This window comes from Rhincodon typus, chromosome 19 (genome assembly GCF_021869965.1).
Source record: "Rhincodon typus isolate 14 chromosome 19, sRhiTyp1.1, whole genome shotgun sequence".
Classification (NCBI taxonomy): Eukaryota; Metazoa; Chordata; class Chondrichthyes; order Orectolobiformes; family Rhincodontidae; genus Rhincodon; species Rhincodon typus.
In genome coordinates, this window is record NC_063350.1 from 16838603 (window position 1) to 16851312 (window position 12710).

At 43.6% G+C, this 12710-nt stretch overlaps 1 protein-coding gene across 4 annotated transcripts in view; it reads right to left on the reverse strand.

The window, feature by feature from the left end:
* The window catches only part of rbbp8l (retinoblastoma binding protein 8-like), a 104127-nt gene that overhangs the window by 26197 nt on the left and 65220 nt on the right, over positions 1-12710 (reverse strand). For all 4 annotated transcript variants that reach the window (XM_048608602.1, XM_048608598.1, XM_048608600.1 and 1 more), the window contains exon 13: positions 7534-7663. In XM_048608602.1, coding sequence (XP_048464559.1) covers positions 7534-7663 — 130 coding nt within the window. The remainder of the gene's footprint in view (positions 1-7533; positions 7664-12710) is intronic.

Below are 12710 nucleotides of genomic sequence, written 5' to 3' on the forward strand. Positions count from 1 at the left end.
TTGCTAGGTAAATCTCGGCTTATAACTGCACTGGAACATCTTGGTTAGGGGGATGGCTAATTCTAGGCCACGAGTCTCTTAAGTACTGTAGGTGAAGTGTTGTTGGGGCTCATTGCTTAATAATCCAGAAACATGCATTTTTCAAATTTTGCTGTGGTGGATTATGAATTTGAATGGCTACTTCAGAACCTATTTCCACCTGGGCTGCAATTACCTCAGATCCAGGTAGAATCAAAAAACCTAAATCAGTGTGGACTGGCTGCCAGCTGTGGTGGTGGGGGCCGGATGGAGAACAAAGGGTGCTCCCTTGATTGGTACTAATTTGTGCTCATTTCAGAGACAGAATATAGGGCAAGGGTCTGACCACTGACAGTCAGATCCTACCTTTTCTTCTGTCAATCCTCACCCTTGCCTCCTCTCATTCATCCTCCGACTCCAGGATCCCTGACCTCAAAAGGCACTTACCTCAGACCTTGTTTCTCATGTTGCTCGGTGTCTTCCTGAAAGTAGCCATGGCATTCACAGTAGTATCGCAAAGTGCAAGTGCTGCTGCTGAGGGACTTGATTTTGGAAGAAGAGCCTGATTGGAGGAAGACCCACTGCTGTGCTCCATAATGCCCAATTGGAGAATGATGCACTGCTACCCTTCGAGTGACTACCACACCTGTTCATGAATGTGGTGGGCAATTAAACAACACATTGGAGGAGGAGGGTCCACAAATATTCTCATCCACAATGTTGGAGGAGCACAGCACATCAGTGTGAAAGACGAGACTGAAGCATTTGCAGCAACTTTTAGCCAGAAGTGCCAAGTGGATGATCTGTCTCGGCTTCCTCCAGTGGTGCCCAGTATCACAAATGCCAGTCTTCAGCCAATTTGATTCACTCCACGTGATATCAAGAAACGGGTGGAGGTGCTGGATACTGCAAAGGCTGTGGACCCTGTTAACATTCCAGCAATAGTACTGAAGACTTGTGCTCCAGTACTTGCTGCTCCCCAGCCAAATTCTTCCTGTACAGTTACAATACGGGCATCTACCCGACAATATGGAAAATTGCACAGATATGTCTTCTACACAAAACAAGACAAAACAAATCCAATCTGGCCAATTACTGCCGCTTCAGTCTCAGGGTATATCCTAGGCCCAACTATCTTCAGCTGCTTCATCAATGGTCTTCCCTCCGTCATAAGGTCAGAAGTTGGGATGTTCACGGATGATTGCACAATATTCAGCGCCATTCATGACTTCTCAGATACTGAGCAGTTCATGTCCAAATGCAACAAGTTGCTAACATTGTCCAGGCTTGGGCTGACAAGTGGCAAGTAATTTTTGCACTACGCAAAAGCCAGGCAATGACCATCTCCAATTAGAGAGAATTTACTACCACTCCTTAACATTCAATGGTGTTATGATCATCGAATAGCCCACTATCAACAACCTGGGGGCCACCATTGACCAGAAACGCAACTGGACTCCCATAAATACAATGGCTACAAGAGCAGATCGAAGACTAGGAGTACTGCGGTGAGTAATTCACATCCTGACAGCCCAAAACCTGTCCATCAATTACAAAGCACAAGTCAGGACTGTGATGGAATGCTCCCCACTTGCCTGGATGGGTGCAGCTTCAACAACACTCAAGAAGCCTGACACCATCCAGGACAAAGCAGCATGCTTGGTTGACACCACATCCACAAAAATCCACTCTTTACACCACTGACGCTCAGTAGCAGCAGTATGTACCATCGGCAAGATGCACTGCAGAAATTCGCCAAAGATCCTCAGAAAGCACCTTCCAAACCCACAGCTACATCCACCTGGAGGGACAAGGGCGAGGGAAACATGGGAACACCACTACCTTCATAGTATTGAATGAGTGTTACATTCTTAGAGGTGCTGTCTTTCAGATGAGCTGATAAATTGAGTCCTTAGCTGCCAACTGTGTTGACATAAAGGGACCTATGAAGAACTTTCAATCAACCAGTGGACCACTTCCAATGTCCCATACAAAATTATCTTTCAACTAAAATCTCTCAATAACAAATTCAAGTATGCATTTCTCATATTCCTGTTTTAATGACTTAGCTATGCACAAATTGGCTGCCACATTTCCCTCTGATAACAGACCCCAGACTTCAAAAGTAATTAATGCAAAATATTTGGGTATGTTCTGAGAACTTAAAAGTGCTATACAAAAACAAAAAGTGCCAGAGGAAAGTACCACAGGTTTGGCAGCATCTGTGGAGAGAGAAACAGAGTTAACATTTTGAGTCCAATGACTCTTCTTCAGAATCGAAGCATGGTGGTAAATGATAGTTTTTATGCCATTGATAAAGGTGGAAGAGGACCAAGCGGAAATGATGGTCAGGGTGCCCAGAGCAAAAGGCAAAGGACATGCTCACAATGTGGTCTCCTCTATGTTGGTGAGGCCAAACGCAGATTGAGTGACTGTTTTACAGATCACCTCCACTCCGCCAGGAAGGATGACCCTGACCTTCTTGTCACTTGCCATTTCAACTTGCCATCTTGCTCTCATGCAAATATTTCTATCCTAGGTCTGCTGCTGGACCCTTTCTCAGTCCAGGTATAAACACCTTACTGGGGAAGAACTCAGCTCTTTCTTTTATGTAAAGAAACAAGCATCAAATTAACTAATCACTCAATTAACCAGTTAAGCTTTCCATTCTAGATAGGAGTAAAGATACAACTGGGTTTCAAATGCAAGCCTTCCTGTTTAGAAATAGCATTAATATCAACATGAACCAAACTGACCAAACCAAGAACTCAGGTATTTTTTTTAAATTGAGTTTTACAAAGGCTTGAATGCAAATCTTTAATTTATTATGAACACCAGCTTCCACTGTTACCTGTCCAGAAATAGATCTCAGCTCTTTTTTGCTGTTAGTTACAGTTAAATTCCACTGGCTGCTATCGTTACATTTGAACCTCTACCTCAGAGAAGTAACCAAGGCATCTGGATTGCATGTCCAATGACATTACCACTAAACCAGCATCTACCTAGAACACCTTTTCTTTAACTAAAATAAACCCACCACCAATTTAACAATTTTTCATATTAATCAAATTGCAAATACTACTCTGCAGGGGCAGTATAATAAAAAAACAAACAAAACTAGGGAAAGTAAAGAGGTGACTCAATCAAAACAATGAACCTAAAGGCTTTGAGCATGCTGCTGGTCACTACAAGCTCCCTTACCAATGACACCTGGACATGAACGTAGCTGCAGAAGACAGACAGACAGATTGGAACTACAATCCCCTCCAACAGCCCGCTGCCTGGACCTATTGGCAGTTAGCCAGGTCCAGCAGCAGATCCATAAGGAGGTCCTCTGAATTGCTCACCCCTCGCTGCACTGGGTGAACAACATTCAGGAGTGTGGAATTCTGTCTGAGCAGGGAGTAGGTACAGATGGGAGAACACCGCACACCAGAACGTCCTCCAACATAACACAACAGCTAATTTCTACACAGCAAGTTCCCAAAAACAGCATCATGCTAATGACCAAACTATATTTTATGACATCAATTGAGGGGCTGCAACATGGCTCAGTGGTTAGCGCTGCTGCCTCAAAGTGCCAGGGATCTGGGTTTGATTCTACCCTTGGATGACTGTCCTTGTGGAGTCTGTACATTCTCCCCGTGTCTGCATGGGTTTCCTCCGGGTGCTCCGGTTTCCTCCCACAGTCCAAAGATGTGCAGGTTAGGTGGATTGGCCATGCTAAATTGCCCATAGTGTCCAGGGATGTGAAGGCTAGGTGGATTATTCATGGGAAATGCAGGGTTACAGGGATGGAGTGGCTCTGGGTGAAATGTTTTCAGAGGGTTGGTGTGGACTCAATGGGCTGAATGGCCTGCTTCCACATTGTAGGGATTCTATGTATTCTATTCCAGGGATACAGGGATATCTTCTCCTTTAGGAAATGGTAGGATCTTTTATGTCAAGCTGAAAGGACAGTCAGACCATGGTTTAATGTGCTATTTGAAGCATCTCCCACAATGCAGCAGTCTCCCAGTACTGCATTTAAAGTCATCCTTGATTTAGTGCATTCAGGTTCTATTTTGAACCCATATCCTTCTGAATCAGAGGTGAAAGAGCTACCAAGTCTGGGTAGCAGCTGGCACTGTCAATTAAATAAGTATCATTAGTACTAATAGCATCTGTTTGTGCAGTTTTTATTTATTATAAGTCTTATTCTCTCACCTTATGTGTAGTTCTTAAATGTTTTCAAGAGCTAAATTTTCATGCCCCAACACTGATTGGGCTCATTGAATAGCCTTCATCTGGAGCAAAGCCATATTCAATATTGAAACAGTCAGGTGCTTCCTTTAGCACAACAACAACTTTTTAAAAATAGCTACATTCCATGGTGCCAAGTTACCTTTGGGAATGTTCAAATCTGAGCAGATCTAATCCTAAACTTGACTGGGCTTGGTTGTGAATTAATTCTGTAGAACCACCCAGGTTTGAAGAAACTCACATTTCAACTTCCTTTGCTTGATCAGCCCTGCCCTTGGGTAAAAAATCTTTTTAAAAAAAAGAACAGTTGCTTTGCTTTTGCAATGCCATTCAAACTCCGAATTCAATGAGGAATGACCACTTTAAACAAGCAGTAAACTCAATGGCACATTGCAACTTCTTATCTCTCTAGTACAGTGTGAGTTTTAGCTGAAAATCTTATGCAATTCAAATTAAACACAAGCATACAAAATTAAATTTTGCTTTGATTAAAAGTAAATAGAGATCTTGTTTAATAAGTGTTTTGTAAAAAGTTCTGAACTGATATGACTGTCTCCAATGGCACAATCATATTGTTAATAACTGTCTGTAAATAAAAGGTTGACGTAAAAATCATAGTCCAATTATTACCTCACCCTTTCTGCACACATTCACCATTAGTGAATGTCAGATTGAAGGGGTTTATTCAGAGCAGTGCAATCCCACGCCCCAGATTGCTCTGAATTGACAAAAACTCACTATAAATTCAGCTCCCTCTTTTGTAACTAGTCCACTCTTGCCACAATGAAAATGCAGCATTACCAGTTTTGGGATTTCATGTCCTACTTCAGCAAAGCAAATAGTCAAAAAAACTGAAAGAACTGCGGATGCTGGAGATCAGAAACAAAAACAGAAATTGCTGGAAATTCTTAACAGATCTGGCAGCATCTGTGGAGAGAAATCAGAGTCAATATATTGGGTCCAGTGACCTTTCTTCAGAAGAAGGGTTCTGAAGAGGAGTCACTGGACCCAAAACGTTAACATTGATTTCTCTCCAAAGGTGCTGCCAGACTTGCTGATAATTTCTAGCAGTTCCTGTTTTTGTAGTAAATAGTTGGATGAAGACCGAATTTCACAAAGATATCATGCATCTCCTGAACTGACTGAATGGTGGCAGTACCTGAAAGTGGACATGGGAATGTGATATATGATTAATCCTTGCCAGTTGAGTGTGATGCAGGCAGTGTAACAACTTGGAGTTGCATGTTTATTTCAATATCATCATTGCCAACTGTGCTACAGATTGGCTGGATGTCAATCTTGTGAATGGCATGTCAAAAGCTAGCCTGCATCATTTAAAGGGGCGGTACATTGTGGCTGGAATAGGTCCCTTCACTAATGTAGGAAATGAATCTGTTCTGTGAAACATTGAAGAGTAGTGCAAGGTGGCGCAAGAGATCTGCACAGGAGAGATGTCGCATGGCAGTCAGGCACTAGGATTACCTCCACACACAGCCTCAGATAGGAGACAAGCTCCAGTGCAGTGCCTCAAGACATTCAATGATCTCACATGAGTGGTCAAGGCAAGTGAATGCATCTTCAGATATCGTATCTTATCAATTGCATCTATAGCCTCAGAACCTACTCAAATCACTGTATATCCAACTATCACCATGCTTTATCATTGAGGGCTCATAACTGGTATTCTTGTGCTCCACCCCAGGCTCACACACTGTGGTAAGCTTCACACTTACATCTCACAGGTTGTGCACTCTGCCAGCTATATAACTCATGCCAGCCACATCATCTGAACTGATTTCATCCCATTCACTGATACACTTCTTGATTTTCATGGATGGAAAGGTTATTAAATAGGATAAGGGATCGTTGAGTTGCCGGTAATATACTTGCAAAGACAGTGGATTACTTACTGGACAGAAGGCAGAGATTAGAAATAAATGGGATATTTTCAAATTTGCAGGATATAATGAATGTTGTGCCACAAGTACCAGTGCTGGGATCTCAGCTTTTTACTATCTATATTGATGACTTAAATGCCAGTTTATCCAGATGTATGCAAGTTTGTTCCCAGTGCAAGGTTAGCTGGGTCAACAAGCCTTGTGGAAGGCACAGAAAGACTGCAAAGTGATAAAGACAGGCCAAGTGAATGAGCAAATATGGGGAAAATCAAATATAATGTGGGGAAACATGAAGTTATTCACTAAAGTAGAACAAACAGAAAATCAGAATTTTTTTTAAAGTGAAGCTTTTGAATGTTGATGATCAAAGAGATTAGGTGTCTTCATACTAGCATCACAGAAAGTCACTATGTGGTACAGTAAACAATTAAGCAGGCAAATAGAAGGTTCACCTTTATTGCAAGAAGGCAAGAGTACATTTGTACAGGGTTTTGTTGAGATGATACCTGGAGGGCTGTGTGCAGTTTTGGTTTCCTTATCTAAGGCAGGAAATACTTGTCTTAGAGAGATGAAACAAAGGCTAACATGATTCCTGTCATGAAAAGTTTGTTTGATGAGGAGAGATTGAGGAGAATGTCTTTACACTCGCTGGAGTGATCTCATTGAAACACATGAGGTGCCGAGCGGGTTTGACAAGATAGATACTGAGAAGGTGTTTCTTCTGGCTGACGTTTCTAGAATAAGGGGGCATTGTCTCAGGTTAAGGAATCAGTCATTAACACCGAAAAGAAGAGGAATTTCCTCACTTAGAGGGTCAGGAGCCTTTGGAATTCTCTATCCAGAGAACTGTGGCTGCTCAGTCGTATATTCAAGGCTGAGATCAGGAGATGTTTAGCTTCCCATGGGATCAAGGGATGTGGAGATCAGATCGATAAGCAAAATGAAGGTCTAAAATGACTGGAGAATTGAGCTTGATGGGTCATGTGGCCTACTCGTGTTCCTGTTTCTTATGTTTTTTTTAAATGTTCTTATGAGACACCAAATATGATTGGGTTGCAGCCAGGGCCTCTCAAGCATCTTGGAGGAGAGTGGGGCTGGGTTATATAGCAGACATAATGAGGTAGTGAGATTATGGAACAAATTAAAGTTAAATATTGTGAAAAGAAGGATATGGGCAACAGAGGTTTGGATGATCTCAAAATTAAAGCAGAAAATGCTGGCAACTCACTCATAGTCCTGAAGAGTTAACCTTTTCAAAACAAAGTTTTATCATTCCAACACCTCTACCCAAAATGTGGGTTTGAATCATTGGAGACACAGGAATGTTATTCTTTTTATAAACATACGAAGCTATCAGAAAAGGTTGTATTATTACCAGAGGTCCAATAGTCCTGGAGCCTTTTCTTTTTCTTCTTCTTTGGCTGTAACTCATTGCTTCCAGACTGATGCTTCACATTTTCTGATGTTATCTCTTGGTTTCCATGCACTTCTTGAAAGTTTTCAGTCTGATAAGGCAAATACATTTTTTAAAAAGCTCCCAATGGAAGACTGCAAACTACACATTAATAGGGCCATAGATAGCCTGAGGCTATTTAATTGCAGCATTTCACTTAATACCTAAAATGACTTTCTCCCTTAATCTGAAGCTAGTGATCTGGGTATGCTGCTAAGGGAAGGATTAAGATTAAAATAAAGTGACTATTGACCACCTGGTAATTTTTTCCCCCTCTTTTCGTAGAGGTAGAAATCAGGGTTCCTTTAAACAACAAAGACCATTTCATGTTGAATACGATTAAAATCCTCTCCGAGGTAACCTGGAATTCATTTGTTTGATAGAGTAGCATTTTGGGACAAAGTGCTCCTTAATAAGGGGCAGTTACATTTTCTTATCTCAGTGCCATAGAATTCCTGTGCCATCAGAAAACAAAATAAGGACCAGGGCAGACTAGGCAAAAAATGAGGTAATGGTCTAGTGGCATTATTGCTAGACTATTGGTCCAGAGATAGTAGGAACTGCAGATGCTGGAGACTCTGAGACAACAAGGTGCAGGGCTGGATGAACACAGCAGGCCACGCAGCATCATAGGAGCAGAGAGGCTGACGTTTCGGGCCTAGACCCTTCATCAGAAAAGGGGGAGGGGAAGGGGGTTCTGAAATAAATAGGGAGAGAGTGGGAGGCGGATAGAAGATGGATAGAGGAGAGGATAGGTGGAGAGGAAACAAACAGGTCGAAGAGGCGGGGATGGAGCCAGTAAAGGTGAGTGTAGGTGGGGAGTTAGGGAGGGGATAGGTCAGTCCAGGGAGGACGGACAGGTCAAGGGGGCAGGATGAGGTTAGTCGGTAGGAGATGGGGGTGCGACTTGAGGTGGGAGGAGGGGATAGGTGGGAGGAAGAACAGGTTAGGGCGGCGGGGACGAGCTGGACTGGTTTTGGGATGCGGTGGGGGGAGGGGAGATTTTGAAGCTTGTGAAATCCACATTGATACCATTGGGCTGCAGGGTTCCCAAGCGGAATATGAGTTGCTGTTCCTGCAACCTTTGGGTGGCATCGTTGTGGCACTGCAGGAGGCCCAGGATGGACATGTCGTCTGAGGAGTGGGAGGGGGAGTTGAAATGGTTCGCAACTGGGAGGTGCAGTTGTTTATTGCGAACCGAGTGTAGGTGTTCTGTAAAGCGGTCCCCGAGCCTCCGCTTGGTTTCCTCGATGTAGAGGAGGCCACAACGGGTACAGCGGATGCAGTACACTACATTGGCAGATGTGCAGGTGAACATCTGCTTGATGTGGAAAGTCTTCTTGGGGCCTGGTATGGGGGTGTGGGAGGAGATATGGGGGCGGATGTAGCACTTCCTGCGGTTGCAGGGAAAAGTGCCGGGTGTGGTGGGGCTGGAGGGGAGTGTGGAGCGGACAAGGGAGTCACGGAGAGAGTGGTCCCTCCGGAAAGCAGATCAGGGTGGGGAGGGAAAGATGCCTTTGGTGGTGGGGTCGGATTGCAGATGGCGGAAGTGTCGGAGGATGATGCGTTGGATCCGGAGGTTGGTGGAGTGGTACGTGAGGACGAGGGGGATTCTTTTTTGGTTCTTATTGCGTGGACGGGGTGTGAGGGATGAGTTGCGGGAGATGTGGGAGACACGGTTGAGGGCATTCTCGACCACTGAGGGGGGGAAGTTACGGTCCTTGAAAAACGAGGACAACTGAGATGTACGGGAGTGGAATGCCTCATCCTGGGAGCAGATGCGGCGGAGCTGAAGGAATTGGGAATAGGGGATAGCATTTTTGCAGGAAGGTGGGTGGGAGGAGGAGTATTCTAGGTAGCTGTGGGAGTCGGTGGGCTTGAAATGAACATCGGTTTCTAGGTGGTTGCCCGATATGGAGACAGAGAGGTCCAGGAAGGGGAGAGAGGTATTCAAGATGGTCCAGGTAAACTTAAGGTTGGGGTGGAAGGTGTTGGTGAAGCGGATGAACTGTTCGAGCTCCTCGTGGGAGCACGAGGCGGCGCCGATACAGTCATCAATGTAACTGAGGAAGAGGTGGGGTTTAGGGCCGGTGTAGGTACGGAAGAGGGATTGTTCCACGTAACCTACAAAGAGGCAGGCATAGCTTGGGCCCATGCGGGTACCCATGGCCACCCCCTTTGTCTGTAGGAAGTGGGAGGAATTGAAAGAGAAGTTGTTGAGGGTGAGGACGAGTTCGGCTAAGCGGATGAGGGTGTCAGTGGAGGGGGACTGGTCAGGCCTGCGGGACAGGAAAAAGCGGAGGGCCTTTAGGCCATCTGCATGGGGAATGCAGGTGTAGAGGGACTGGACGTCCATGGTAAAGATGAGGTGTTGGGTACCGGGGAATTGGAAGTTCTGGAGGAGGTGGAGGGCGTGGGTGGTGTCACGGACATAGGTAGGGAGTTCCTGGACCAAGGGGGAGAAAATGGAGTCCAGATAGTTGGAGATCAGTTCGGTGGGGCAGGAGCAGGCGGACACAAGGGTCGACCAGGGCATTCAGGTTTGTGGATTTTGGGAAGGAGATAGAAGCGGGCAGTGCAGGGTTGGGGAACGATGAGGTTGGAAACTCAGGTAATGTTCTGGGGTTTGAATCCTGCCATGGCAGGTCATGGAATTTGAATTCAATAAACATCAGGAATTAAGAGTCTAGGGATGACCATCAAACCATTGTCAATTGTCAGAAAAAAACCCATCTAGTTCACAAAATATCCTTTAGGAAGGAAACTGCTCTCCTTACCTGATCTGACCTACATGTGACTCTGGACCCACAGCAATGCGGCTCTCTTAAATACCCTCTGGGCAATTAGGGATGGGTAACAAATGCTGGCCTAGCCAGTAACACCCACACTCCACAAATGAACAAACAAAAAAAAAGCTTCTAAAGAAGGATTGATGGCAATTAAAAGAAAGTTCAAGGATAAATGACATTTAAGTAGGAAGCCAGTAGGGATATTTCTGCTGAAAGTGCAGAGTGGAAGAATAGAATACTATTCAGTAACAAAAGGTGGAAATCAAACACATTAACTTTGAACGATTTGTTTCCTGAATGCAGAGTTATTAGTATTTACTTTTAACTTCAAATCTATGTTATGTTGTTGATTCTGCTCATTTCTTTAATTTTGAGATTCCTTCTTCTTGCATTTTGGTTTATTGTCTGCATTTGTTCTCAATTCTTACTGCACCTGTCAATCCCCAAACCATCACTGAGGGCAGAGATTCCAGTGTCACACCCTGAAATTCTGGAATTCTGCTGTCTAAGCTGTTCCAGTTGTTTCCATCTCTCCCATCCTTAAAAAAAAACATCAAAAAACTATTTTCAACCACTTTTTCAGTCACCCCCTTTAACATCAAGCTAACTGTTGCTTGTTGTCATGGAATTATACAATCACTGCAGTGCGGAAAGAAGCCATTTGGCCTATCCAGTCCACACTGACCCTCCAAACAGCATCCCAGCCAGATCCAGAACACCCATTAATGCCCATTTACCATGGCTAATCTCCCTAACCTGCATATTCCTGGACACTATGGGCAATTTAACGAGGCCAATCCACCTAACCTGCACATTTTTGGACTGCGGGAGGAAACTGGAGCATCCGGAGGAAACCCATGCAGATACGGGAAGAATGTTTCTAATAACTCCTAGCTTTGATATGTTCAAGGTGAAATATACGGTCAGGGAAAAGTCGTGTTTCCAGATAAGGCTTCTTCAGTAAACCTTACTTAGAATTGTTTTTAAATCTCAAACTGAAACAAAATGAATGTCTCAGCTTGTTAACATTATTTAGATTGTGGAACAAAATAAGATCCTACAGTGTCACTTTCTCCAAAGAAAACATTGAGCATGAAATAAATAGAACCTGTGAGGAGACTGGAGAAAGCCAAAATGAAATTTGATATTTGAAAACAACACTGTACCTTAATATAAAATGAGTGCTGTTACCTTCAAAACTAAGAAAAAATTGAACACGATTGAGTGGCAATGGTTTCCACAGTTACAATTCCAAACACTTTAAGTCAAAGGTGAAGGGGGTGATGGTGTGAATGGGAGTAAGAGAAATGTAACATGCTCTGTATTCTTTCGATTATCACTTTGCAGCACAAGAGGTAAGTACTCGATCAAGTACAGTCAAGTAAACTACAAAGGAAAGAGAAAGGCATTCAGCGGAAAAACTGGTTTGATTACTTACCTTATATTATGGTTACACGTTGTCCTGAAACTTGATTTGTTTGTACATGACGTAACTGTGGCTGTGCTGGTTTAAAATGCATGGTAAGGCAAATACAGCGACATGTTGTACATCACAAATACTGCAGAATATTGAGGGAGGAAATAAACTAATCGAAAGTTCCACTTAGGACTACCCAGTCTCTAATGATTAGTTGTGCCTCTTTCTAACACAGCCCCAATTTCACCACAGGCGGAAAATTCGAAAAGGGAAAACTTAATTTGTGTATAGTACAGATGCAGCTCATAATTGTTCTGACTGAACAATGTATTGTTAGCTTAATATGTTGGCATGGCACTATGAGGAGTAAGTTCACTTTGTTCTCATACTGAAGTAAATCACCTTCTTAATACAGGGCCAACATTAAACTTTGCCAGGTTGGTGAGGAAGGTGGGGCACCTATGCTTAGTGCAGACAACTCTGAACTCACAACTTGCTCATCTCTGTAAAATGAAACGCTGAGGAGGATAGGAGCCCAAAGGCAAAATGGGAACAAATTTCAAAACCTGTTTTTCTTTAATGCAGTTTTCATTGAAAACCTATTTTTGTCTTGTCACTCAGGAGCCATTCTTCAAAATGATTCCAACTGGTGGATTTTTCAGAGCCAACTATTAATTATGAGCAGCAAAACAGAAAATTCCGGAAATAAGAGGGTCAAGCAGAATCTCTGGAGACAGAAACAGACTTAATGGGCTGACTTTTATGTTGGGGCCCAGGGTAGAAGAGTGATGGGATAGCCCCATTAACAGTAGTCAGGCTGCCAATTGGTTTGAGGTGAGACCTTAGCTTTCATGATGAAGAAAACTCTGCCTTTGACAGCTGCCAACCAAACA